This window comes from Rhinoraja longicauda, chromosome 40 (genome assembly GCF_053455715.1).
Source record: "Rhinoraja longicauda isolate Sanriku21f chromosome 40, sRhiLon1.1, whole genome shotgun sequence".
Classification (NCBI taxonomy): domain Eukaryota; kingdom Metazoa; phylum Chordata; class Chondrichthyes; order Rajiformes; family Arhynchobatidae; genus Rhinoraja; species Rhinoraja longicauda.
The window spans coordinates 12,649,734-12,676,434 of record NC_135992.1 but is presented as its reverse complement, the minus strand read 5'-3'; the positions used below and the strand labels follow the sequence as shown (position 1 = coordinate 12,676,434).

Genomic DNA, 26,701 nt, shown 5'->3' with positions numbered 1-26,701 from the left:
GCGCTGGAATCTGCACCTCCCTCTCTGCGAACGTGCCAGCAAAGGAGGTCCCGGCACCATCCAGGATGTTTGCTGAAGGAGGAGCCGGCTACCTTGGGATATATTCCGCCCTCGTCCTCAGCCTTGTTCACCAGACAGAGGAGGGTAAGACAATAGACAATAGGTGCAGGAGGAGGCCATTCGGCCCTTCGAGCCAGCACCGCCATTCAATGTAATCATGGCTGATCATTCTCAATCAGTACCCCGTTCCTGCCTTCTCCCCATACCCCCTGACTCCGCTATCCTTAAGAGCTCTATCCAGCTCTCCCTTGAATGCATTCGGAGAATTGGCCTCCACTGCCTTCCGAGGTAGAGAATTCCAGAGATTCACAACTCTCTGACTGAAAAAGTTTTTCCTCATCTCAGTTCTAAATGGCCTACCCCTTATTCTTAAACTGTGGCCCCTTGTTCTGGACTCCCCCAACATTGGGAACATGTTTCCTGCCTCTAACATGTCCAACCCCTTAATAATCTTATATGTTTCGATAAGATCCCCTCTCATCCTTCTAAATTCCAGTGTATACAAGCCTAGTTGCTCCAGTCTTTCAACATATGACAGTCTCGCCATTCCTGGAATTAACCTAGTAAACCTACGCTGCACGCCCTCAACAGCAAGAATATCCTTCCTCAAATTTGGAGACCAAAACTGCACATAGTACTCCAGGTGCGGTCTCACTAGGGCCCTGTGCAACTGCAGAAGGACCTCTTTGCTCCTATACTCAACTCCTCTTGTTATGAAGGCCAACATTCCATTGGCTTTCTTCACTGCCTGCTGTACCTGCATGCTTCCTTTCAGTGACTGATGCACTAGGACACCCAGATCACGTTGTACGTCCCCTTTTCCTAACTTGACACCATTCAGATAATATATTATTGTCCATCTATCCAGGGTCTCTTTTGGTCTTTTTTGCTTTCACCATCTCATTCGGATAAGGGCCACAGAGAAAGGATTTGATGCGTGCCTGGTTTTTGATGGCTTGCTTTTCCTCCATGCTTTAGTGCAAGACACGATGAGTAATCTGAGTTGCCACACCGACTACGAAACTAAAATCGACTGCCAGTGGACAGAAAACGCCGAGGCAATGCGTTACGTCCCCATCGACCTGTACTACCAGAAGAAATCCGCAACCAGTAACCCCAGGTTCATGTTCCTCAAAAATAACTGCATATATCGGCTCAGCTTATTGTCACGTGTACCAAAAGTTTAAGGTCGCAGTTTACAAGATGTTGGCGTGGCCGCATTTAGAGTAATGTGTTCACTTCTGGGCACCGTGATGTAGGAAAGATGTTGTCAAGCTGGAAAGGGTACAGAGAAGATTTACATGGATGTTGCCAGGACTCGAGGGCCTGAGCTTCAGGGAGAGGTTGGGGCAGGCTGGTTCTCTATTCCCTGGAGCGCAGGAGGATGAGGGGCGATCTAACATGGGAGGAATAGACCGGGTAGATGCACTGAGTCTCTTGCCCAGAGTAGGTGAATCGAGGACCAGAGGACACAGGTTCAAAGTGAAGGGGAAAAGATTTAACAGGAATCTGAGGGGTAACTTTTTCACACAAAAGGGTGGTGGATGTATGGAACGAGCTGCCGGAGGAGGTAGTTGAGGCTGGGACTATCCCAAAGTTTAAGCAACAGTTAGACAGGAACATGGATGGGACAGGATATGGGCCAAGCGCGGGCAGGTGAGACTAGTGTAGCTGGGACATGTTGGGCGGTGTGGGCAAGGTGGACCGAAGGGCCTGTTTCCACGCTGTTTCACTCTATGACTCTATATACTGAGGTGCAGTGAAAAGCTTTTTGGTACCTGCTATCCAGTCAACAGAGAGACAATACATGATTACAATCGAGCCATTCACAGTGTACAGATACATGATAAGGGAATACGGTTTAGTGCAAGGTAAAGCAAGCAAAGTCTGATCAAGGATAGTCCGAGGGTCACCAAAGAGGTAGATAGTAGTTCAGCACGGCTCTCTGGTTGTGGTAGGATGGTTCAGTTGCCTAATAACAGCTGATATCACCCTGTTTCTACCTGTGTTGTGCTGAGACCATTCCTCATGTCCAAGACCAATGCTGCTGGCTTTCAATTCGATGAGACATTATTGTCACATGTCGCCGAGGTGCAGTGTGCAAGAAGGAACCGCAGGTGCTGGTTTACACCGAAGGCAGACACAAAGTGCTGGAGTAACTCAGCGGGACGGGCGGCATCTCGGGAGAGAAGGAATGGGTGACGTTTCGGGTCGAGACCCTTCTTCAGCCTGAGAGTCAGGGGAGAGGGAGACGAGAGATATGGAAGGGCAAGGTGTGAAAAGGACAGATCAAAGCAGACGACCGTAAGGAAATGTAGAACGATTCATTGTTGGCTATGGGGAAGGTGACAACTAAGGCACACAATCAGTAAAATTGATCAGGAGGACAGTGAAACTAGTCAGAGAACTAGGATGGGGAGGGACGGAGGGGGAGGGAGAGCAAGGGTTACTTGAAGTTAGAGAAATCAGGCTCATTCCACTGTGTTGTAAGCTGCCCAAGCAAAATAGGTACAGTTTCTGCATACAGTACACAGAAAGCACACAAAAGAGTCTGTTGCCAAAAGTACTGCTCATTAGAGTCAGATAGACACAAATTGCTGGAGTAACTCAGCGGGACAGGCAGCATCTCTGAAGAGAAGGAATGGGTGACGTTTTGGGTCGAGTCCGAAGAAGGGTCTCGACCCGAAAACGTCACCCATTCCTTCTCTCCAGAGACGCTGCCTGGCCCGCTGAGTTACAATACAATACAATACAATACAATATATCTTTATTGTCATTGTACCCAGGGGTACAACGAGATTGGGAATGCGCCTCCCATACGATGCACTAATTTAGGTAATTTAGACAGCAGCAACCCAACGAAACGAACAGTTGTAACAGTTTTGGACAGGGTAAAGTGCAAGTTGATCTATGCGTTGTGGCCATCCGGCTCAGCAGGACCGGTTCATAGCAGCTATGGCCCTGGGGATGAAGCTGTTCCTGAGTCTGGAGGTGCGGGCATAGAAGGCCTTGTACCGTCTGCCCGATGGAAGGAGTTCGAACAGACTGTTGCAGGGGTGTGAAGAGTCTTTGTGGATGCTGGTGGCTTTTCAACCGTTCGAGTCTATCTTCGATAAAAAAACTTTCGGTGCAAGTGAGTCGCGTTGTTTGAGTTTGCTGGGGCCGCCATTAACTCGGAAAGAAGAATTAAATGCTCTTTATTTTTCTGCTTTTCGTTTCACCTTTTAGTCACCGTTTGTGCAACAGGACAGAGCCGCCCACGGCAGCCCCAAGCACCAAGAAACACTGCACCATTAAGGCGAATGACTTTGCCGTCGGAATTGATTATTTACTTATTTTCAAACCGAGGAAACCCGTTAACCTGAGAAAATCCTTCAACCTATCGGAAAACAGTAAGTGGTTTTGGAGATGGACACAAAACGCTGGAGTCACTCAGCGGGTCGGGCAGCATCTGTGGAGAGTGGGGATGGGTGACGCTTCGGGTCGAGACCCTTCTTCAGACTGGGAGTCAGGGGATTGGGAAACGAGAGATACAGACGGTGATGTAGAGAGAGAGAGAGAGAGAGAGAGAGAGAGAGATAGCGATCAAATGAATGATAGATATGCAAAAAAGTAACGATGATCAAGGAAACAGACAATAGACAATAGGTGCAGGAGGAGGCCATTCGGTCCTTCGAGCCAGCACCACCATTCAATGTGATCATGGCTGATCATTCTCAATCAGTACCCCGCTCCTGCCTTCTCCCCACACCCCTTGACTCCGCTATCCTTAAGAGCTCTATCCAGCTCTCTCTTGAATGCATTCAGAGAATCGGCCTCCACTGCCTTCTGAGGCAGAGAATTCCACAGATCTACAACTCTCTGGCTGAAAAAGTCTTTCCTCATCTCCGTTCTAAATGGCCTACCCCTTATTCTTAAACTGTGGCCCCTGGTTCTGGACTCCCCCAACATTGGGAACCTGTTTCCTGCCTCTAACGTGTCCGACCCCTTATATGCCGTTGTTAGCTGTTGGTTGGGTGAGAACGAGAAGCTGGTGCGACTTGGGTGGGGGGGGGGGGGGGGGGATGGAGAGAGAGGGGGAGTGCAGGAGTTACTTGAAGTTAGAGAAATAAATATTCATATCGTTGGGTTGTACGATGCCCTGGTAAAATATGAGATGCTGTTCTTCCAGTTTTGGCGACCAGGAACTGCAGATGCTGGAATTTCAAACGCAACGCACAAAGTGCTGGAGGAACTTAGTGGGTCAGGCAGCATCTATGGAGAAGAGATAAGGGGCCTCCGTCCATTGTCTCCACAGATGCTGCCTGAGCCGCTGAGTTACTTCAGCACTTTGTTCAGGTTGACCCCTGGTGGCGCGGCGGTAGAGTTGCTGCCTCACAGCGCCAGGGACTCGGGTTCCATCCTGACCACGGGTGCTGTCTGTGCGGAGTTTGTACGCTCTCCCCGTGACCGCGTGGGTTTTCTCCAGGATCTCCGCTTTCCTCCCAAACCAAAGATGTGCAGGTTCGAGCCAACACCGCCACTCTTTTTCGGATAGAAACATAGAAACATAGAAAATAGGTGCAGGAGTAGGCCATTCGGCCCTTCGAGCCTGCACCGCCATTCAATATGATCATAGCTGATCATGCAACTCAGTAACCTGTACCTGCCTTCTCTCCATACCCCCTGATCCCTTTAGCCACAAGGGCCACATCTAACTCCCTCTTAAATATAGCCAATGAACTGGCCTCAACTACCTTCTGTGGCAGAGAATTCCACAGATTCACCACTCTCTGTGTGAAAAAATACGTTCTCATCTCGGTCCTAAAAGACTTCCCCCTTATCCTTAAACTGTGACCCCTTGTTCTGGACTTCCCCAACATCGGGAACAATCTTCCTGCATCTAGCCTGTCCAACCCCTTAAGAATTTTGTACATTTCTATAAGATCCCCCCTCAATCTTCTAAATTCCAGCGGATGATGGCTGATCATCTAAAATCAGTACCCCCATTCCTGCTTTTTCCGCATATCCCTTGATTCCGTTAGCCCTCAGAGCTAAATCCAACTCTCTCTTGAGAACATCCAGTCGATTGGCCTCCACTGCCTTCTGTGGCAGAGAATTCCACAGATTCACAACTCGTTGGGAGAATTTATTTTTCCTCATCTATACACTAAAGCTCTCGTTTGTTTGTTCCTGAACTACTGCCCTGGAGGGAGGGGGAAGAGGGGGGAAAGAGGGGGGGGGAAAGAGGGGGGAGGGGGGTGTAGAGGGGCGGGGACGGGGAAGGAGAGGGTGCTGCACCAATGCAGGAGAGGTTTGGGCCCAACGGGTCCACTTGGTCTAGTCTCAGTGCTAAATGGCCTATCCCTGATTCTTAAACTGTGACCCCTGGTTCTGGACTCCTCCAACATCGGGAACATTTTTCCTGCATCCAGCCTGCCTTGGTAAATGTAAAATTGTCCCTAGTGCGTGTAGGATAGTATTAGTGTGCGGGGATCAGTGGTCGGCGTGGACCCGGTGGGCCGAAGGGCCTGTTTCCGCGCTGTTTCTCTAAACTAAACTAAACTAATGGTCCAGACATCACCAAGAAACATAGCAACATAGAAAATAGGTGCAGGAGGAGGCCATTCGGCCATTCGAGCCAGCACTGCCATTCAATATGATCATGGCTGATCATCCAAAATCAGTGCCCCATTCCTGCTTTTTCCCCATATCCCTTGATTCCGTTAGCTCTGAGCTAAATCTAACTCTCTCTTGAAAACATCCAGTGAATTGGCCTCCACTGCCTTCTGTGGCAGAGAATCCCACAGATTCACAACTCTCCGGGTGAAAAAGCTTTTTCTCATCTCAGCCCTAAATGGCCGACCCCTTATTCTTAACCTGTGACCCCTGGTTCTGGACTCCTCCAACATCGGGAACATTTTTCCTGCATCTAGCCTGTCCAATCCCTCGGGAATTTCTCGCCTTGTGGAAGGAGGGGCTGGGGCTTATTCCAGTCGGCCGGAGTTAACCCTTTGTGTCCTCTCAACCTTCAGTCAAGCTTCAAGCTCCCTTCAACCTGATGGTTGACGTGACGGAGGCAGGGAACTATAAGCTGTCCTGGGAGACGAGGTACATGGACAACTCCTCCGATGAGCTCCTTGGAACATTGCAGCATGAAGTTAACTACAAGCAATCTTGGGAGTCCTGGGAGGTAAGGAGTGTGTCTACCCTTCGTTTTATGATCACAATAAGGTCACGAAGAATAGGAGTAGAATTAGGCCATTCAGCCCATCAAGCCTACTCTGCCGTGATTGAATGGCGGAGCAGACTCGATGGGACGAATGGCCTAATTCTGCTCCGATGACCGATGAATGTGGACTGGTTGGGCGGAAGGGCCTTGTACGACTAACAAGCAGGGGATGCTATTACTGACTGACTGACAAAGTGCTGGGGTAACTCAGCGGGACAGGCAGCTTGTGCAGGGGAAAAAAAACTGCAGATGCTGGTTTAAAATCTCAGGTAGACACAAAGTGCTGGAGTAACTCAGCGGGTCAGGCAGCATCTCGGGAGAGAAGGAATGGGCGACGTTTCGGGGCGACACCCTTCTTCAGACCTGACACGTCACCTATTCCTTCTCTCCGGAGACGCTGCCTGACCCGCTGAGTTACTCCAGCATTTTGTGTCTATCCTCGGTTTAAACCAGCACCTACGCATTTGGTCGCAAGAGGACCAAATTTGGTCGGGAGAGAAGGAATGGGTGATGTTTCGGGTCGAGACCCATAAGGGTCTGTCTTCGATAAAAAACCTTTGGTGCAAGTGAGTCTCGTTGAGTTGAGTTTGCTGGTGCCACCATTAAATTGGAGAGAGGAATTAAATGCTTTTTATTTTTCTGCTTTTCTTTGCACCTTTTAGTCACCTCTTTGTGCATCGGGACAAGAGCGTCTAGGACCCAGAGGGCACAGCCTCAGAATTAAAGGGCGTACCTTTAGAAAGGAGATGAGGAGGAATTTCTTTAGTCAGAGGGTGGTGAACCTGTGGGATTCATTGCCACAGACAATGTCCGTTGAGGAGGCCAAGCCTTTGGGTATCTTTAAAGCGGAGATGGAGAGGTGGAGGGAGGAAGCTGGTTTACACCGAAGGTAGACACTTTTATGCTGGAGTAACTCAGCGGGACAGGCAGCATCTCTGGAGAGAAGGGATGGGTGACATTTCGGGTGCAGACCCTTCTTCAGACTGAGAGTCAGCGGAAGGGACAATCCCATTCGAGTCTGAGGAAGGGTCTCGACCCCATTCCTTCTCTCCCGAGATGCTAGCCCGGCCCGCTGAGTTATTCCACCATTTTGTGTCTACCTGGGTCAGGCAGCATCTCTGGGGAGAGAAGGAATGGGTGACGTTTCGGGTCGGGGCCCTGCCTCAGTTCCTGACTGGCCGCGTGCTTTCTCTTCCGCAGGATTCGTCGAGCGAGACCGTGGCGGGCGGCAGCCGCCATCTTGAAATCCGCGGCTCGGGGCTGGTCTCGGTCGGCACCTACGCAGCCCGTGTGCGGGTGAGACCGCAGCGTTGCAGCTCCCGTTGCATGTGGAGCGCGTGGAGCCCGGTGGTGCCCTGGAGCGTGAGGAGAAGTCAGCCCGGCTCACAAGCAGGTAACGGCCATTGGCGGAGAGCGCAGGAAGGAACTGCAGATGCCGGTTTAAACCCAAGATAAGACACAAAATGCCGGAGTAACTCAGCGGGAGAGGCAGCGTCTCTGGAGAGAAGGAATGGGCGACGTTTCGGGGCGAGACCCTTCTTCAGACCCGGACACGTCACCTATTCCTTCTCTCCAGAGATGCTGCCTGACCCGCTGAGTTACTCCAGCATTTTGTGTCTATCTTCAGTTTAAAACAGCATCTGCAGTTCCTTCCTACGCATTTGGTCGCAAGAGGTTAGCAGTGTAGGAAGGAACAGCAGATGCTGGTGTAAACCGAATAGTTGGAGTAACTCAGTGGGACAGGCAGCATCCCTGGAGAGAAGGAATGGCCGACGTTTCGGGGCGAGACCCTTCTTAAGTCTCGGTCCGAAACGTCACCCATTCCTTCTCTCCAGAGATGCTGCCTGACCCGCTGAGTTACTCCAGCATTCTGTGTCTATCTTCGACTGCCATTGGACGTTTCTTTTGTACGGTCTCGGAGCAGAATTAGGCCATTCGGCCCATCAAGTCTCCTCCCGCCATTTCAATCGTGGCTGATCAGTCTCTCCCTCTCAACCCCATTCTCCTGCCTTCTCCCCGTAACCCCTGGCACCCTAGTGTTAGTACCCGGGTCTCTGGCGCTGTGAGGCAGCAACTCTACCGCTGAAGATCTGGCCTGCACCCAGAATATCAATGGTTCCATGGGCCTGTTTTCACACTACATGTCTAAAACTCGGGGGGGGGGGGAAACCTGCACCCCACTCACTTCTGCCCTCTGCTGGCAGATCTGAATTCTGAACTGTGGGCTGCAGTGGCAAAGCAGACTCCAATGAGCACACCTCGAGTGTTGTGTGACAAGGAACTGCAGTTGCTGGTTTAAATCGAAAGGGGGACACAAAAAAGCTGGAGTAACTCAGCGGGACAGGCAGCACCTCGAAGGGTCTCGACCCGAAACGTCACCCATTCCTTCTCTCCAGAGAAGCAGCCTGTCCCGCTGAGTTACTGACCAACATTCTGTGTCTAACTTTGGTTTGCACCTCTAGTGTTATTGAAGCAACAACCGAGAAAGCGACACCAACTTCCTTCGAAGGCTGAGGAAGTTCGGCATGTGTCCCAACAACTCTCACCGGCTTCCACAGATGCGCCGTAGAAAGCATTTTATCGGGATGCATCTCGGCACGGTTTGGGAGCAGCTCCATCCAACACCCGCAAGAAATCGCGGAGAATTGTGGACGCAGCCCAGACCATCACACACACAAACCAACCTCCCTTCCATCGACTCCATCTGCACCTCACGCTGCCTCGGCAAAGCCAGCAGCATCATCAAGGACCAGTCTCACCCCGGCCACTCCCTCTTCTCCCTTCTCCCATCGGGCAAAAGGTACAGAAGTGTGTAAACGCACACCTCCAGATTCAGGGACAGTTTCTTCCCAGCTGTTATCAGGCAACTGAACCATCCTACCACAACCAGAGAGCAGTGCTGAACTACCATCTACCTCTTTGGTGACCCTCGGACTATCTTTAATCAGACTTTATCTTCCACTAAATGTAATCCCCTTTTCATGTATCTGTACACTGCGGATGGCACTATTGTAAACATGTTTCATCTTTCCGCTGATTGGTTAACACACAACAAAAAGCTTTTCACTGTACCTCGGTACACGTGACAATAAACTAAACTGAGGAGATAGGAACTGCAGATGCTGGTTTACACTGAAGATAGACACAGAATGCTGGAGTAACTCAGCGGGTCAAGCACCATCTAACCCGCTGGGTTAGTCCAGCCTTTTGCGTCTATCTTCAAACTCGAGTGAGGCTGATTCCACGCTGACTGTCTGGCCTATCCCTCCACAGCCGAAACAGAGGTGATGCCTCAAAATCTGCAGTGTTCCTACGACAGGCTCCAGGAGATCAAATGTACTTGGGAAGTAACGAGAATGTCCAGTGACCTTTTCACCTTCAACCTGCACTATGGGAAGGCCAACAGCTCTGAGTAAGTATATGTGCGAAGGACCTGGAGATATAGACACAAAATGGCGGAGTAACTCAGCGGGACAGGCAGCATCTCTGGAGAGAAGGAATGGGAGACGTTTCTGAAGAAGGGTCTCGACCCAAAACGTCACCCATTCCTGGTCTCCAGAGATGCTGCCTGACCCGCTGAGTTACTCCAGCATTTTGATGTGTCCATCTTCGGTTCCGAGTAAGTACACGTCTCTCCATCAGGACCACAGAGTGGCCTGAATCTTATCTTATTGATCTTATTGAAACATATAAGATTAGGGGATCTTATCGAAACATATACGATTATTAAGGGGTTGGACACGTTAGAGGCAGGAAACATGTTCCCAATGTTGGGGGAGTCCAGAACCGGGGACCACAGTTTAAGAATAAGGGGTCGGCCATTTAGAACAGAGATGAGGAAAAACTTTTTCAGTCAGAGAGTTGTGAATCTGTGGAATTCTCTGCCTCAGAGGGCAGTGGAGGCCAATTCTCTGAATGCATTCAAGAGAGAGCTAGATAGAGCTTTTAAGGATAGCGGAGTCAGGGGGTATGGGGAGAAGGCAGGAACGGGGTACTGATTGAGAATGATCAGCCATGATCACATTGAATGGCGGTGCTGACTCGAAGGGCCGAATGGCCTCCACCTGCACCTATTGTCTATTGTCTATTGTCTATAACCTACACACCGCTACGTCTTCGGACTTAAGCTTAGTTCAGTTTAGTGGCTTTGGAAACTTTGAATGAGAGTTGAGCGTACTTTTGACATCCTTTCTCCTTTTCAGAACCCAGGTGTGCAATTCGTCCGTGAGACTCCGTGAATACCCAAACGTCACGGTTCATGGGTGTAACATACATGTGCGTGACCGCGAGGAGTTTGAGCAGTTCGAGGTGTCCCTCAACCTTGTGCAACCACAACCGATGCCATTTAACCCTTTCAGAAACAGTGAGTCCTTTCATTTGATCCACTTCGAGTCATGGAGTGACACAGCATGGAAACAGGCCCTTCGGCCCAACTTGCCCACACCGGCCAACATGTCCCAGATACACCAGTCCCACCTGCCTGCGTTTGGTCCGTATCCCTCCAAACCTGTCCTATTCATGTAGAGGGAAAAAAAACCTGCAGATGCTCGTTTAAATTGAAGGTGGACACAAAATGCTGGAGTAACTCAGCGGGTCAGGCAACATCTCTCCCGAGATGCTGCCTGACCCGCTTAGTTACACCAGCATTTTGTGGCTGTCCTATCCATGTATCGGTCCAACTGTTTCTTAAACGTCGGGATAGTCCCTGCCTCAACTACCTCCTATAGACAATAGGTGCAGGAGTAGGCCATTCTGTCCTTCGAGCCAGCACCGCCATTCAATGTGATCATGGCTGATCATCCACAATCAGTATCCCGTTCCTGCCTTCTCCCCATACCCCCTGACTCCGCTATCCTTAAGAGCTCTATCTAGCTCTCTCTTGAAAGCATCCAGAGAATTGGCCTCCACTGCCTTCTGAGGCAGAGAATTCCACAGATTTACAACTCTCTGACTGAAAAAGCTTTTCCTCATCTCCGTTCTAAATGGCCTACCCCTTATTCTTAAACTGTGGCCCCTGGTTCTGGACTCCCCCAACATTGGGAACATGTTTCCTGCCTCTAACGTGTCCAATCCCTTAATAATCTTATACGTTTCAATAAGATTCCCTCTCATCCTTCTAAATTCCAGCTTATACAAGCCTAATCGCTCCAGTCTTTCAACATACGACAGTCCCACCATTCCGAAAATTAACCTCATAAACCTACGCTGCACGCCCTCAATAGTAAGAATATCCTTCCTCAAATTTGGAGACTAAAACTGCACACAGTACTCCAGGTGCGGTCTCACTAGGGCCCTGTACAACTGCAGAAGGACCTCTTCTTGCTATTGAGGGCGTGCAGCATAGGTTCACTAGGTTAATTCCCGGAAAGGCGGTACTGTTGTATGTTGAAAGACTGGAGCGACTAGGCTTGTATACACTGGAATTTAGAAGGATGAGAGGGGATGTTATCGAAACGTATAAGATTATTAAGGGGTTGGACACGTTAGAGGCAGGAAACATGTTCCCAATCGATTTATTCACAAAATGCTGGAGTAACTCAGCAGGTCAGGCAGCATCTCGGGAGAGAAGGAATGGGTGACGTTTCGGGTCGAGACCCTTCTTCAGACTCACACAATGTTCCCAATGTTGGGGGAGTCCAGAACCAGGGGCCACAGTTTGAGAATAAGGGGTAGGCCATTTAGAACGGAGATGAGGAAAAACTTTTTCAGTCAGAGTTGTAAATCTGTGGAATTCTCTGCCTCAGAAGGCAGTGGAGGCCGATTCTCTGGATGCTTTCAAGAGAGAGCTAGATAGAGCTCTTAAGGATAGCGGAGTCAGGGGGTATGGGGAGAAGGCAGGAACGGGGTACTGATTGAGAATGATCAGCCATGATCACATTGAATGGCGGTGCTGGCTGGAAGGGCTGAATGGCCTCCTCCTGCACCTATTGTCTATTGTCACTCTATGCCCCTGTGACTAGTCCTGCATTGGTGTGCTTTCTTGTGCCTCCTGCTGACAATTTGTTGTTTGTCTTTTGTTCATCAGTTAAACCCGACCCTCCAGACAACTTGACCGTGGAGAAGTTACCTGATGGGAGATTTCAACTGCAGTGGGAATCCAACAAATTTACGTATGACTTGGAGTACCAGGTCAACTACAAGAAGGTTGATCAATCTTGGGAGGTAAGTGCCACATCGGGTGGAAGCGGTAGAGTTTCTGCCTTACAATCATTAAAGTGCCAGAGGGCCGGGTTCGATCCCGACCACGGGTGTTTGTCTGCGCGGAGTTTGTACGTTCTCCCCGTGACCTGCGTGGGTTTTCTCCGAGATCTCTGATTTCCTCCCACACTCGAACGACGGTCAAGTTTGTAGGTGTAATTTTTTTTTTTTACACAAAAGGTGCATGGAACGAGCTGGCAGAGCAGGTAGTTAAGGCAGGGGCTATCACAACGTTTAAGAAACATTTAGACGGGTACATAGATAGGACAAGTTTGGACGGGTATGGGCCAAACGTGGGATACTGGGCGCACTTTGTAACTTTGTCGGTGCCCTTTAGGTGGCAACTCTTTGCATACCTTGGGCATGCAAAACAAAGAATTTCACTGTGGCTTGTTACATGTGACAAAGTATTCATTCAAACAGGTGGTACTAGTGTAGCTGGGACATGTTGGCCAGTGTGGGCAAGTTGTACCATTCTATATATGTCAGCGTTAGAGTTGCTGCCTTATAGCGCCAGAGACCCGAGTCCGTTCCTGACTACGGGTGCTGTCTGTTCATTCTCCCTGTGACCTGCGCGGGTTTTTTTCCCGAGATCTTCGGTTTCCTCCCACACTCCAAAGACGTACGGGTTTGTAGCTTAATTGGCTTGGTCTGAAAATGTCCCTCGTGCGTGTGTGTGTGTGTGTGTGTATAGGGTAGTGTTGGTGTGCGGGGATCGGTGGTCGGGACGAAGGGCCTGGTTCCGCGCTGTGTCTTTAAAACTGAAACTAGCCTTAAAGGACGGCGGAGATCAACACTGTTTAATTTCCCCTCGCGCTAGAACAAGATGTGGCAAATTCCTTCTGGCAACAAAAAATTCACCGTGCCGAAAAACTCCTTGGATCCCTCCAGCCGGTACATGGTCAGGATGCAGGCCAAGGTGATCTGCCAAGGCGGCAGCAAATGGTGCTACCGCGGAGTCTGGAGCGAATGGAGCCAGTCTGTGGACTTCACCACCGACCCAGGTACGTCACTGAAAGCCAGCCACGCTCCCCACAGCCAGCCCCGTGTCAGATTACGGTGGACGTCTACCCAAGATGGACGCAAAAAGCCGGAGTAACTCAGCGGGTCGGGCAGCATCTCTGGAGAGAAGGAATGGGCGACGTTTTGGGTCGAGACAGGGCCGTCTTAACGCATGGGCCTGATGGGCACTTGCCCGGGGCCCCACGAGCATAGGGGCCCCATGCTGATCTGTGTATGTTAAGTGACTTGCAATAAATAAATACTACTTTAAAAATGTAGGTTCAATAAGTGCTTTTTCTCGCAACATTTTCAGTCCCTAAGTGTTTTTTTCGCAACATTTTCCATCCCTAAGTGCTTCTCACAGCGATCTGTTTCGCAACAATTTTCTCCCTAAGTGCTTTACTTTTCCATCCCTAAGTGCTTCTCACAGCAATCTGTAAGTGCTTTTCGCAACAATGTAGCACCCTAAGTCCATCGCTAAGTACTTTTCGGTAAGTGCTTTTCGCCGGCACGACGGGGGGGGGGCTGGTAGGGAAAGGGGGGTGGGGGAGAGTAACGGTGGGGGCGACGGGGAGGGTGGGAGGAGGAGAGAGTGGGGGTGGGAGGAGGCAGAGTGGGACTGGGTTGGGGGACAGCAAGGGTGGGGGTTGGTTGGGGGGGGGGAAGAGAGAGTGGGGGAAAGGGGTGTGCTGGGGAAAGGGGGGGTGGGGGAGAGTAAGAGTGTGTCTGGGGGAGAGAGAATGGTGGGGTCTGAGAATGGGCACTGGGGAGGGGGGACAACAGGGGTCGTGAAATTGTGTTTAGGATTTTTCTTCAGAGCCCCACACATGCACTACATTCCCCCCTTAATCCCCCTTAAAACTCCCCCAGACCTGTGCTGCATTAACTTAAATTGGTTTCAGGGTTGTTTTTTTAAGAGCCCCACTCACCCACTCCATCCACACCCCCTCAACTCCACATCATCCCACCCCCCACAACACACCTCATCCCCCTTATCCTCTTCTCACCCACTCCATCCCCCAGCCCCATTATCCCCCCCTCTCTTCCACCCTCCATTCACCCAATTCATCCTCCCCGAACCCCCTTTGAAACTCCCCCAAACCTCTACTGCATTGGTGTATCGTTCAAATGTTTATCATGTTGATTAGTTGTTGCTGTACAGCATGTTTTTAATGTTTCAACACCGATTTTGTTGGAAGTGCCAATAAAATAAATATATGTTTAATTTTATCGACCATTTACATTTTTATTCCTGTGAGTAGTGCCCCAGTACACTGCTTTGCCCGGGGCCCATAATGCTGTAAAGACGGCCCTGGGTCGAGACCCTCGCATGAAGAGTCTCCACCCGAAACATCACCTATTCCTTTTTCCCCAGGGACAGACAATAGACAATAAACAATAGACAATACGTGCAGGAGGAGGCCATTCGGCCCTTCACGCCAGCACCGCCATTCAATGTGATCATGGCTGATCATCCACAATCAGTACCCGGTTCCTGCCTTCTCCCCATATTCCTTGACTCCGCTGTCGTTAAGAGCTCTATCTAACTCTCTCTTGAAAGCATCCAGAGAATTGGCCTCCACTGCCTGAAGGAGGGTCTCGACCCGAAACGTCACCCATTCCTTCTCTCCTGAGATGCTGCCTGACCCGCTGAGTTACTCCGGCGTTTTGTGATACCAGAGAATTCCACAGGTTCCCAACTCTCTGGGTGAAAAATCTCTGGGATGCTGCCGGGCCCGCTGAGTTACTCCAGCTTTCTTGTGCCTACCTCAAGTTTGATGATCATCTCATTCAATGTGCTCTCCTTGTTGATTCAGATAAGGAGTCCTTCATCATCGTGGCGTGCTGCCTGTTGATACTTTTCATCATCATCACACCCATCACCGCACTGGTAATTAAAAGGTAATGTTGATTATTCTTCATAAGCTATCTGAGCACTATCTCTTTACTTGTCAGTGTCAGGGGCCAAGAGTAACTCAGTGGCATGGGCAGCGTCTCTGGAGAGAAGGAATGGATGACGTTTCGGGTCAAGACCCTTCGGCAGACTTGAGGGTCAGGGGAGAGGGAGACACAGAGATATGTGGACGGGTAAGGTGTGAGAAAGACCTCAAGAAAGAGGGAAGAAAGACTGGATAGACTCGGCTTGTACTCGCTGGAATTTAGAAGATTGTGGGGGGATCTTATAGAAACGTACAAAATTCTTAAGGGGTTGGAGAGGCTAGATGCAGGAAGATTGTTCCCGATGTTGGGGAAGTCCAGAACAAGGTGTCACAGTTTAAGGATAAGGGGGAAGTCTTTTAGGACCGAGATGAGAAAGTTTTTTTTCACACAGAGAGTGGTGAATCTGTGGAATTCTCTGCCGCAGAAGGTAGTTGAGGCCAGTTCATTGGCTATATTTAAGAGGGAGTTAGATGTGGCCCTTGTGGCTAAAGGGATCAGGGGGTATGGAGAGAAGGCAGGTACGGGTTACTGAGCTGGATGATCAGCCATGATCATATTGAATGGCGGTGCAGGCTCGAAGGGCCGAATGGCCTACTCCTGCACCTATTTTCTATGTTTCTATGTTTCTATGAGGTCAAAGGGGACAAAGATCAAGGGAAACGAGGAATGGTTCGTTGAAGGAAGGTGACAACGAGGCACACAATCAGGAAACTTTAATCAGGAGGACAGTGAAACTAGTCGGAGAACTAGGGTGGGGGAGAGGGATGGAGAGAGAAGGAAAGCAAAGGGTTACTTGAAGTTAGAGAAATCAAGAGACATACCTCTGGGTTGTAAGCTGGCCAAGCAAAATACGAGGTGCTGTTCCTCCAAGAAGGGTCTCGACCGGAAACGTCACCCATTCCATCTCTCCAGAGACGCTGCCTGTCCCGCTGAGTTACTCCAGCATTTTGTGTCTATCTTCAGTGTCAACCAGCAGTTCCTATACAAGAGTCAAGAGTGTTTAATTGCCATGTGTACGTACATAATAGTCACATGCACATGTGTCAAATACCTGGATCTGAAGGTCTGAGTTATAGGTGGAGGTCGGGCAGGCTACAACCTTATTCCTTGGAGCGCAGGAGGACGAGGTGTATAAGATCATGACAGGGATGAATATGGTAGATGTACAGAGTCTTTTACCCTGTGTGGGGGAATCAAGACCCAGAGACATAGGTTTAAGGTGAGAGGGGAGCAAGGGGTGGGATATATTAGGCAGCAAGTGAACAGTCAGTTCGAGGCACGAAACGTCACCCATTCCTTCTCTCCAGAGATGCTGCCTGACCTGCTGAGTTACTCCAGCTTTTTGTGCCTACCTGTAATGGGGACAAGTCAAGAGGCGGAGAGAAAGATGAACAGATATACCAGGGGGGGGTCCGTGTAAGCACCAGCACACACTAGATGGGCCGAATGGCCCTAGTCTGAGATCGTCTCTGTAATACAGAGACGATCTCGTCATCTTCCTCATTACCTCAGAAACCCTAGCTTCTTATCACTGATTTTTGTTGTTGTTTGATCACTGTAGGAAGAAGCGAATGTGGTTGGATAGTATTCCGGACCCAGCCAAGAGCCAGCTTTTCCACATGGGTGAACAGGTAAATGATTTGCAATGCCCTGTTAGTACCCAGAGTCATGGAGTCATTGAGTGTGCCCACAATTTGCCCACACCGACCAACATGTCCCAGCTACACTAGTCCCACCTGCCCGCGTTTATTCCATATCCCTCCAAACCTGTCCTATCCATGTATCTGTCTGTTTCTTAAATGTCGGGATAGTCCCAGCCTCATCCACCTCCTCTGGCAGCCCGTTCCATGCACCCACCACCCTTTGTGTGAAGAAGTTACTCCTCAGATTTCGATGAAATCTTTTCAACTTCACCTTAAACCCATGTCCCCTGGTTCTCGATTCACTAACTCTGGACAAGAGACTCTGTGCATCTACCCGATCTATTCCTCTCATGATTTTAAAAGAGCCCATGCTTCTGGTTTAATCCAGTGCAATCCAGTCTGTTCTTAGAGTCTCGACAATGAACTAAGAATAGAGGGTGTTAGTTTAAGGTGAGAGGGGCAAAGTTTAAAGGAAATGTGGACCCAGGAATGAATGGGTTAACGCACGATGAGCGTTTGACGGGACACTGGGCCTGTACTCGTTGGAGTTTGGAAAGATGAGGAGGGACCTCATTGAAAATTACCGAATAGTGAAAGGCCTGGATAGAGTGGATGGGGAGAGGATGTTTCCACCAGTGGGAGAGTCTAGGACCGGAGGCTCAGAATTAAAGGACATTCCTTTAGGAAGGAGACGAGGAGGAATTACTTCAGTCAGAGGGTGGTGAATCTGTGGACTTCATTGCCAGACGGCTGTGGAGGCCAGGTCAGTGGATATTTTCAAGGCAGAGATAGATAGATTCTTGATTAGTACGGGCGTCAGGGGAGAAGGCAGGAGAATGGGGTTGAGAGGGAAAGACAGATCAGCCATGATTGAATGGCGGAGTAGACTTGATGGGCCGAGTGGCCTAATTCTGCTCCGGGGACTTATGAAGGAACGTTTTCCCATTCCCAGTGGAGAGGGCCGGGTTCGTGAAAGATTGACAGTGCCACTGTGTAGAGTATAGAGCGTAGTTTATTGTCACATGTACAGAGCTCCGGTGAAACCACTTTTCTTGTTACATGCGGTCTAGTCAGCGGAGAGACTATACATGATTACGATCAGGCCACCCGCAGTGCACAGGCGCAGGACGAAGGGAATAACGTTTGGTGCAAGGTAAAGCCCGATTATATCTGTCCGATTATCTCCCCCTTCAGAGAGGTGCACTGATACCCATGGCGACGCTGGAAATGGCGAGTGTGGAGGAGGGCAGCATCTGCAAGGTGGTGACGGCAGATTCCCTCACAACCCCCCCTCACATCATCCCGAGGTAGGTGTGCAGGAAGCAACTGCAAGTGCCGGCTTACACAGAAAGGTAGACACAAAAAGCTGGAGTAAATCAGCGGGGCAGGCAGCATCTCTGGAGAGAAGGAACGGGCGACACTTCGAGTCAATAGACAATAGGTGCAGGAGGAGGCCATTCGGCCCTTCGAGCCAGCACCACCATTCAATGTGATCATGGCTGATCATTCCCAATCAGTACCCCGTTCCTGCCTTCTCCCCTGACTCCGCTATCCTTAAGAGCTCTATCCAGCTCTCTCTTGAATGCATTCAGAGAATTGGCCTCCACTGCCTTCTGAGGCCTTCCGTTAGCCCCAAGAGCTAAGTCTAACTCTCTTGAAAACATCCAGTGAATTGGCCTCCACTGCCTTCCGAGGCAGAGAATTCCACAGATTTACAACTCTCTGACTGAAAAAGTTTTTCCTCATCTCCGTTCTAAATGGCCTACCCCTTATTCTTAAACTGTGGCCCCTGGGTCGAGCCACTTCTTCGGACTGGTGAGGGATAAGGGAAACGAGAGATATGGATGACGATGTAGTGAGATAAAGCACATGCACGTTTTTGCATATCTTTCATTCATTGCCCTTTATCTCTCTACATCATCGTCTCTATCATTAGTTTCTCTTGTCCCTAACCAATCTGAAGAAGGGTCTTGACCCGAAACGTCAACCATTCCTTCCTCCTCTCTGGAGATGCTGCCTGATACTCCAGCTGAGTTACTCCAGCTTTTTGTGTCTATCCCAAGGTCTTACTTGCAGCAGCACGACAGAATATATAAACATAGTACACTGTAAACAATATAATAAATGGGCAAGAAAAAGTTCTGTGTGTGTGTGCGTGCGTGCGTGTGTGTGTGTGATAGAGCTAATGTACGGGATCGCTGGCCGGCACGGACTCTGTGGGCCGAAGGGCCTGGTTCCACACCATCTCCAAGCTAAGCTAATCTAAAAAAGGAACAGGCCCTTTGGCCCATCATGACCGTGCTAAGTATAATGTCAAGATAAATTAATCTCCTCTCCCTGCACGTGATCGATACTCTGCATATCCATGCGCCTGTCTATAAGCCTCTGAGAAGCTACTGTTGTAGAAGCCTCCAGCCCCACCCCTGACAGTGCGTTCCACACACTCACCACCCTGTGTACAAAACATGCCACGCACATCTCCCTGAAAATATCCACTCTAACCTTAACGCTACGTCCTCACCTAGGGTTGCCAATTTCCTCACTCCCAAATAAGGGACAAAAGGGTGACGTCACCGCCCCGCGTGACCTCACCCAGCCAGCGGCCACGTGCTCCCGCTCCACCAATGGCGGCCGCCCGGGCCGGGAGGCGGGTTGCTATGCAACCTCCGTTAGGCGACACCCGGGCCTACTGTGTCCAGGCCTACAGCGCCTCCCCGGGCCTAATACGGGACAAGGGCGGTCCCGTACGGGACAAATCAATTTAGCCCAAACTATGGATGTCCCGGCTAGTACAGGAAAGTTGGCAACTCTATCCTCACCTGTGTTCTGTTATCACTCTGCAACAAAAATGTCTTCCTCATCCCAATCTTAATTGATGCGTCCAAATTCCAAGTCCTCTTGATCTGGACTCTCTTTCACATCCTCAACTGCAATGTGGACCATAATGTGGGCTCTCCTTGACCTCCAAAGCCTCACAACATTTCCCTTGTCCTGCCCTCTGAGAATCTTACCAATTTAATTACCCCCCACCCCCCCTATAGAGTCATAGAGTGATACAGCATGAAAACAGGCCCTTCGGCCTAACTTGCCCACACACCGACTAACATGCCCCATCCACACTAGTCCCACATGCCCGAGTTTTGGTCCATATCTGCCCCAAACCTGTCCCATCCATGTACCTGTCTAAATGTTTCTTAAACATTGCGCTAGCCCCTGCCTCAACTACCTCCTCCGGCATCACAAAATGCTGGAGTAACTCAGCGGGTCAGGCAGCATCTAGGAGGGAGGGAATGGGTGACGTTTCGGGTCGAGACCCTTCTTCAGATCTCCTCCGGCAGCTCGTTCTAGACACCTTTGTGTGGAAAAAGTTACCCCTTGGGTTCCGATTAAATCTCTTCCCCCCCTCTCACCTTAAACCTTTGTCCTCTGGTCCTCAATTTCCCCACTCTAATTCTTCTAAACTCCATGCACAGAGTCCCAACAGTTTCACCAGTAAGATTAATAGACCAGGACCCATATAATTGTAGATAACAGAGTGATGGGTAACTCAAGGCAAAGATTATCTGAGTCTTGTTGACATTCCTCGTTTGACTTTCCACAGGGTGAAAACCAAATACCCGGTGCAAAAGCAGGGACAGGGTCATTCTTCCCCTCCAGTATCGAGCGAGGGAGACGGACCGGAGAGAATCTACCAGGGGTTTAAACGAGAGTCGGGAGAGGTTTCACGTGCCAACCGCGCCTCGCCGACAGCGCCATCGGACTACAACGGGCCGTACATGTTCAACTTCCAACACGTCCCGTCCCTCCTCAGCGAGTTCTCGCAGTCGAAGGCCGCGACCGGCGAGGGCCCGGGGCCCGCCGGGTACGTGAAGCTGCCGCCCGGCGGAGGGGCGGAGGGCGCGGGTCAGTGCCGCCATGCGCCCATGGCCCTGGCGGCCTACGTCCCGAACCCTCCGGCCCCGTCGAGCGACTACATCTATGCGGCCGCCCAGCAACCCGGCCGCCCGTCCCACTATGTCCTGTCCATGCCACCCACCAACTCCACCCCCGTCCCTGTAGTTGGCCCCGACCGCCAAGCCCCTCCAAGCCAGTGGGTCCCAGACCCGCGTCCGTATGTGGTTGGACTGCAGTCCGCCGCCCCCGCTCATGGGGTAGACGACCCCTTGTCGGGGGGCAAGGATGTAGGGGTGACCTCACCAGGCAACGTCTCACCGGACCACCCCACAGCCGCCCCATTGTCTGCAGTCTGCGGGGGCTACGTGCGGACCCCTACCGCTGAGGCCCCCTCGCCCTTCGCGCGCCAAGACCCACGGTTGCCAGGCGACACACGGCTCGGCGAGTGGCCCCAACCTCCGACCTCGAAGACGGACGCCCACCAGCCTCCTCCAAGGATGCTCTCCTCCTTCGCAAAGCCTCGGGTGGGCCCGCAGAAGCCGGCGGCCAAAGAGGCCGAGCCTCCGTGTGTGGACACGGTGAACGACGGGGCCTCGGAGGTCATCTTGTACCAGCCGGGAGCCAAACCCATTCTCTTCCAACAAATCGGAGACTACTGCTTCCTCCCCGGGGCAATACCGACCAAGAGAAGCGAGTCCACCAAAGGCCTCGTCGTCTCAGCCGCAAAAACCGAGCCTGCAAATACGTCTCTGGACCCCCTGGAGAAGCGGCCCCCTCTTCCTCATTCCCCCTCCCCTTCTCACCACATCGCCTGCTCTTAGCTTACACATCCAGCGCCGGAAACGGGCCCTTCGGCCCACCAGGTCCACGCCGGCCCACCAGGTCCACGCCGGCCCACCTGGTCCACGGCGACCGACCAACCGCCCGTTCACGCTCGTGCAACGCCGTCCCCACTTTCGCATCCACTCACTGCGCACGCACGCAGGCGCGCGCACACACGCGGGGCAATTTAATAACCCGCGGGTCTCTGGGACCTGGGGGGGAAACCGGAGCACCCGGAGGAAACCCACACGGGGGGTCACGACGAGAAAAGGTTTCCAACTCCAGCCGAGGTCAGGATCGAACCTGCGGTGTGAGGTGGCGGCAGCTCCACCAGCGCTCCAAGATTGTGCACAGCACAAGGAATGTCGAGCACAGGAGCAGGCCCTTCGGCCCACAACGTGATACTATATATATTTTTTTAACGGAATTGGTTGACTTTAATTAAACAGGTCCGGAAGCCAAGAGTGAACAGATGAATGTGAAGTATAAGAAAATAACTGCAGATGCTGGTACAAATTGATTTATTCACTGAGTTACTCCAGCATTTTGTGAATAGATGAATGTGAAGTATTTCCTTCGGCTGGTAGCAACTGCCCAGCTCGTGTCCCAGTGAAATATTTAGCCTGGGCAACAATTAAGAGTATTTACTTTAGACTTTAGAGATACAACGTGTTTATATAGGCCCTTTGGCCGGCCGATTCCACGCCATCCATTAGCACTATCCTACAAACTCGGGACAATTTACAACCACTCCAAGCCAATTAACCTACAAAACCCGCACGTCTTTGGAGCGTGGGAGCAAATGGGAGCACCCGGGAGAAAACTAAGGTGGTCGCGGGGAGAACTTGCAAACTCCGTACAGACAGCACCCATGGTCAGGATCCAACTCGGGTCTCTGGCGCTGCGAGGCAGCAACTCTACCGCTGCGCCACCGTGCCACCCTGCAATTATTTTGTTGGTGAACAAAGGCGATGCAAACCAGACCATTGAGAAGTGTTGTACCAAACTATCGTGGTAAGCAGTTCACTGGTCCATTGCCTTCAACCAAGAGACACCGAGATCACGGCTGGAACAATAGTCACAGCGTGATACAGCGTGGAAACAGGCCCTTCAGCCCAACTTGCCCACAACGGCCAACATGCCCCAGCTACACTAGTCCCACCTGCCTGCGTTTGGTCCATATCCCTCCAAACCTGTCCTATCCATGTACCTGTCCAACTGTCTCAGCTTTCCACATCTGCGGCGTTTTATTACCCAGGCCTGTCTGCCCATTCACTGCTATCCCTTCTCTCCCGAGTGTGTTAAACTCATGTTCTGTCTACACGGTCTAATCCCCAGCAGGGTGTCCTGTGGTCGAGGAGGGGAGGTGGAGGGATTTAGCTTGCCCCTCTTGGTCATGGAGTCATAGAGTGATACAGCGTGGAAACAGGCCCTTCGGCCCAACTTGCCCACACCGGCCAACATGTCCCAGCTACACCAGTCCCACCTGCCTGCGTATGGCCCATCTATATCCAAACCTGCCCTATGCATGTACCTGCCTAACTGTTTCTTAAACGTTGGGATAGTCCCCGCCTCAACTACCTCCTCTGGCAGCTTGTTCCATACACCCACCACCCTCTGTGTGAAAAAGGTTACCCCTCAGATTCCCATTAAATATTTTCCCCTTCACCTTAAACCTGTGTCCTCTGGTCCTCGATTCACCTACTCTGGGCAACTACCCGATCTATCCCTCTTATTGATATTCAACATGTCCGCTCACTGTTGACTCTGAATAGCAATTTCTTACAACAAAAATTACTGCAACAAAATCTATTTTCAAATTCTGAAACTATTTTATAATTGTTACATAGCTTGTTACAGATAACGTCTATTTTTGAGAATGTCATGTTTGTAAATGGAAAGGTTCACAGTGTTTTGCAACAATTAAAACATTCAGTTTATATTTTGCAAGTTGTGACAATATTATTCATGTAAACAATGCCTCAGTTTTTGTGCCGTCATGTAATAAATCGCTTGAAAGCCCTGTAACTTACCACTAGAACATAATAAGTGCAAGTTCCCAACTCGTCTTTGGAGCAGAAAGGAACTGCAGGTGCTGGTTTACACCGAAGATAGACACAAAGTACTGGAGTAACTCTGCGGGTCAGGCAGCGTCTCTGGAGAAAAGGAATAGTGTGATGTTTCGGGTCGAGAAGCCCTGACTTAAGAAGGGGATCTTATAGAAACTTACAAAATTCTTAAGGGGTTGGACAGGCTAGATGCAGGAAGATTGTTCCCGATGTTGGGGAAGTCCAGAACGAGGGGTCACAGTTTAAGGATAAGGGGGAAGCCTTTTAGGACCGAGATGAGAACGTTTTTTTTCACACAGAGAGTGGTGAGTCTGTGGAATTCTCTGCCACAGAAGGTAGTTGAGGCCAGTTCATTGGCTATATTTAAGAGGGAGTTAGATGTGGCCCTTGTGGCTAAAGGGATCAGGGGGTATGGAGAGAAGGCAGGTACAGGATACTGAGTTGGATGATCAGCCATGATCATATTAAATGGCGGTGCAGGCTCGAAGGGCCGAATGGCCTACTCCTGCACCTATTTTCTATGTTTCTGACCCGAAACGTCACCTATTCCTTCTCTCCAGAGATGCTGCCTGGCCCGCTGAGTGGGCAGAAGCTACACAGTGAATGGTAGTGGCTAAGGGGAGAGTTATCGAGCCGGGGGACCTAGGAGTGCAGGTACATCGTTCCTTGAAAGTGGCGTCACAGGAAGGTAGGGGGGTCAAAAAGGCTTTTGGCACATTAGCCTGTGTCAGTCAGGGCATTGAGTATAGAAGGTAAGGGTGACATTTGAAGGAGGGTCTCGACCCGAAACGTCACCCGTTCCTTCTCTCCAGAGATGCTGCCTGTCCCACTGAGTTACTCCAGCATTTTGTGTCTATCTTTGGTTTAAACCAGCATTTGCAGTTCCTTCCTACATATTGAGTATTAGCCGGGGCATCCCGTATTTTGGGCTAAATTGGCTTGTCCTGTACGGGACTGCCCTTGTCCCGTATTAGGCCCGGGCGGCACTGAATGCCTGCACACATTAGCCCGGGGGCCACAGCAGTCCCGGACAATGCTGGAGTAAGTCAGTGGGTCATGCAGTATCTCAGGAGAGAAGGAATGGGTGACGTTTCGGGTCGGGACGCTGAGGAGTCGAGTCCGAAGAAGGGTCTCGACCCGAAACGTCACCCATTCCTTCTCTCCTGAGATGCTGCCTGACCCGCTGAGTTACTCCAGCCTTGTTGGTCTACCTTCGATTTTAAGCAGTATTTGCAGTTTTTTTCCTACAGCGGACAGTGTAGGTCCAGAGGCCACCTGACGGAGGTTGCATAGCAACCCGCCTCCCGACCCGGGCGGGCTCCATTGGTGGAGCGGGAGCACGTGGCCGCTGGCTGGGTGAGGTCACGCGGGGCGCGGGGCATTACCTTGTCCCGTATTTGGAAGTGAGGAAGTTGGCAACCCCTTCTTCAACCCAATGCATCCACACTGACCGTTCACACTAGTTCTATGTCGTCCTACTTTCTCATCCACTCCCTGCACACCAGGGGAGATTTGCAGAATGGCCGATTAACCTACAAATCCCCCGCACGTCTTTGGGATGGGGGGGGAGAAACAGCAACACCCGGAGGAAACCCATGCGGTCACTGGGAGAACGTGCAAACTCCACACACAGCACCAATATGTAGACAATAGACAATAGGTGCAGGAGGAGGCCATTCGGCCCTTTGAGCCAGCACCGCCATTCAATGTGATCATGGCTGATCATTCTCAATCAGTACCCCGTTCCTGCCTTCTCCCCCATACCCCCTGACTCCGCTATCCTTAAGAGCTCAATCCAGCTCTCTCTTGAATGCATTCAGAGAATTGGCCTCCACTGCCTTCTGAGGCAGAGAATTCCACAGATTTTCAACTCTCTGACTGAAAAAGTTTTTCCTCATCTCCGTTCTAAATGGCCTACCTCTTATTCTTAAACTGTGGCCCCTTGTTCTGGACTCCCCCAACATTGGGAACATGTTTCCTGCCTCTAACGTGTTCAATCCCTTAATAATCTTATACGTTTCGATAAGATCCCCTCTCATCCTTCTAAATTCCAGTGTATACAAACCTACTCGCTCCAGTCTTTCAACACATGACAGTCCCGCCATTCCGGGAATTAACCTCTTAAACCTACGCTGCACGCCCTCAACAGCAAGAATATCCTTCCTCAAATTTGGAAACCAAAACTGCACACAGTACTCCAGGTGCGGTCTCACTAGGGCCCTGTACAACTGCAGAAGGACCTCTTTGCTCCTATACTCAACTCCTCTTGTTATAAAGGCCAACATTCCACTGGCTTTCTTCACTGCCTGCTGTACCTGCATGCATCCTTTCAGTGACTGATGCATTGGGACACCCAGATCTCGTTGTAAGTCCCCTTTTCCTAACTTGTTTCAGTGACTGATGCACTAGGACACCCAGATCTAGTTGTACGTCCCCTTTTCCTAACTTGACTTGTACTTGAAATGTACTTACGGATCAAACCCGTGTCTTGGCGCCGTGAGGCAGAAGCTCTACCAGCTGCGCCACCGTGCCGCCTTAAGTACATGGTCAGTGTGGACCAAAGGGCTTTTCCGTGCTTAGCTTAGTTCAGAGACACAGCATGGACACAGGCCCTTCGTCCCACCGAGTCCGTGCCGACCCGCACACTAGCACTATCCTACACACACTAGGGACAATTTACAATTTTACCGAAGCCAATTAACCGACAAACCTGTTCGTCTTGGGAGTGTGGGAGGAAACCGAGGCACCCGGAGAAAACCAGCACGTGGTCACGGGGAGAACGTGCAAACTCCGTACAGACAGCACCCGTGGTCAGGATCGAACCCAGGTCAGTAACGCTGAGAGGCAGCAACTCTGCCGCT

General features: G+C 50.8%; 1 protein-coding gene across 1 annotated transcript; it reads left to right on the top strand.

The window, feature by feature from the left end:
- LOC144611501 (cytokine receptor common subunit beta-like) lies at window positions 1-23,677 on the top strand. Its single transcript, XM_078430632.1, has 13 exons — window positions 1-144; window positions 1,039-1,180; window positions 3,289-3,452; window positions 6,075-6,232; window positions 7,472-7,664; window positions 9,545-9,683; window positions 10,474-10,634; window positions 12,297-12,433; window positions 13,290-13,473; window positions 15,289-15,373; window positions 16,974-17,043; window positions 18,250-18,362; window positions 20,657-23,677. Exons 1-13 carry the CDS (start codon window positions 66-68, stop codon window positions 21,768-21,770), a joined length of 2,739 nt encoding a protein of 912 aa, XP_078286758.1. The 5' UTR covers window positions 1-65; the 3' UTR covers window positions 21,771-23,677.
- Window positions 23,678-26,701: the final 3,024 nt, after the last annotated feature.

What these genes read in the sequence shown, in the direction of transcription:
- LOC144611501 (XM_078430632.1), top strand. Translation starts at nt 66, where the DNA reads ATGTTTGCTGAAGGAGGAGCCGGCTACCTTGGGATATATTCCGCCCTC. An exon ending in TGTTCACCAGACAGAGGAGG is followed by an intron (nt 145 to 1,038) that starts GTAAGACAATAG and finishes TCCATGCTTTAG; the next exon opens with TGCAAGACACGATGAGTAAT. An exon ending in GGGAAGGCCAACAGCTCTGA is followed by an intron (nt 9,684 to 10,473) that starts GTAAGTATATGT and finishes TCTCCTTTTCAG; the next exon opens with AACCCAGGTGTGCAATTCGT.